This window comes from Acanthisitta chloris, unplaced genomic scaffold (assembly GCF_000695815.1).
Source record: "Acanthisitta chloris isolate BGI_N310 unplaced genomic scaffold, ASM69581v1 scaffold35009, whole genome shotgun sequence".
Lineage (NCBI taxonomy): Eukaryota > Metazoa > Chordata > Aves > Passeriformes > Acanthisittidae > Acanthisitta > Acanthisitta chloris.
Window position 1 is genome coordinate 1 of NW_008693693.1, and position 1,288 is coordinate 1,288.

The 1,288-nt window shown below is 60.1% G+C and overlaps 1 protein-coding gene across 1 annotated transcript in view; it reads right to left on the reverse strand.

Moving 5' to 3' along the window:
* Positions 1-107: 107 nt before the first annotated feature.
* The window catches only part of ANK1 (ankyrin 1, erythrocytic), a gene marked incomplete at its 3' end in the record, with an annotated part of 52,361 nt that continues 51,180 nt past the window's right edge, over positions 108-1,288 (reverse strand). The window contains exons 43-45 of the mRNA XM_009083156.1: positions 792-1,011; positions 539-622; positions 108-275 (exon numbers count right to left, since the gene is read on the reverse strand). Of these exons, the coding sequence (XP_009081404.1) occupies positions 108-275; positions 539-622; positions 792-1,011 (472 nt within the window). The remainder of the gene's footprint in view (positions 276-538; positions 623-791; positions 1,012-1,288) is intronic.

Consider the following 1,288-nt stretch of genomic DNA (forward strand, 5'->3'; position numbering starts at 1 on the left):
GAGGAGAGGAGAGGAGGGTGGAATAGCCCCAGAGCCTGAGAGTCTGGCAGAGGGAGTGCTGGCCTGGGCAGGCTAGCTGCAAGGCAGGGGTATAAGCCACACTGTACCTTGGCCCCTAGACCATCCCGGTGCAAGATGGAGTATTTCATGAAGTGATCATCCTCAACCTCCAGGTCTTGGGGCTCCTGCAGGGAGCCCTCCAGAATCAGCTCCTCCTGTTCCTGCCTGTCACCCATGTCACCAGGGCCCAGCTGACGCACCACCTTCCGGATGATCTGTGGAGACCCATACAGCTGTGTGTCACAGCTAGCCGCAGGGCACCATGCCTCCCTCCTCACTCAGTCTGGCCTTAAACTACATGTGGCGTGCAGCCTCTGTCCCAGGAGCTGGAGAGGTGCCGTGACTGTAACCGAAGATGGCGGGATGCGGGTGCCCTGCATGGGCCCCTGGGCTACAGGGAGGAACAGGGTAGCCGGGTGCAGAGGAGAGGAGAAAGGCTGCACCGTGTCCTTATCCATACCATGCCCCAATCACTCACCTTCTTGGTAATGATATTGCCTTGGTCATCTGTGAACTGCTCCTCAGTCACCTGCTCTCCAGGGAGATGAAGGACTTCGTTCCCCTGCAGCAACAGGAGGGAGATCAGGGCATTTCAGGCAGGTGAGGGGGGTACCTTTGCAGGTAGAACAATGCATCTGACATGCACCCCACATCTCTCACCCTGCCCTGACCCTTCACTGATTTCCTCTGCATCTCCCCAGGGGCTAGTCTCTCCACTCCCTGCTCGTTACCTTCATGAGGACACGCCGGCGGACAGCTCTGGTGGAGAGAGCCTCCTCGTCGTCCGCCAGACCCTGGCTCTCCCCAAGCTCCTTGTCCAGCTCATGGTGTGCGTGTTTGAGTAGGAAGCGGACAGAGCCCCTGACAATGTGCATGACGTTCTGGCAGCTGACCAGGAAGAAGGCCAGCAGCACCAGAGCGATCAGCAACTGGGCCAGGAAAGCCCACATCCTGCCCCAGCGTGCCCACGGGTCTGAGCCCACTGTCAGAGCTCAGCCATGCTGTCTGGCTGGGACGGGCCCAGCGCAGTGCCCCGGCTCTGCGGGACGCTGCTGTAACACTAGCTGCTGCAGCTCAGCTGCCTGTGGGCGGCGAGAAGGGAGTGGGCAGGTGGGGTGTCCTTTGCGCTCACAGCTTCTCTCAAAGTCACGGGGTCAGGACTGCCCCGGCCAGGCAGTAACCAGGACAGCTCTGTTACTTTTCTCCGTCAGCTCACCAACAGACTGTC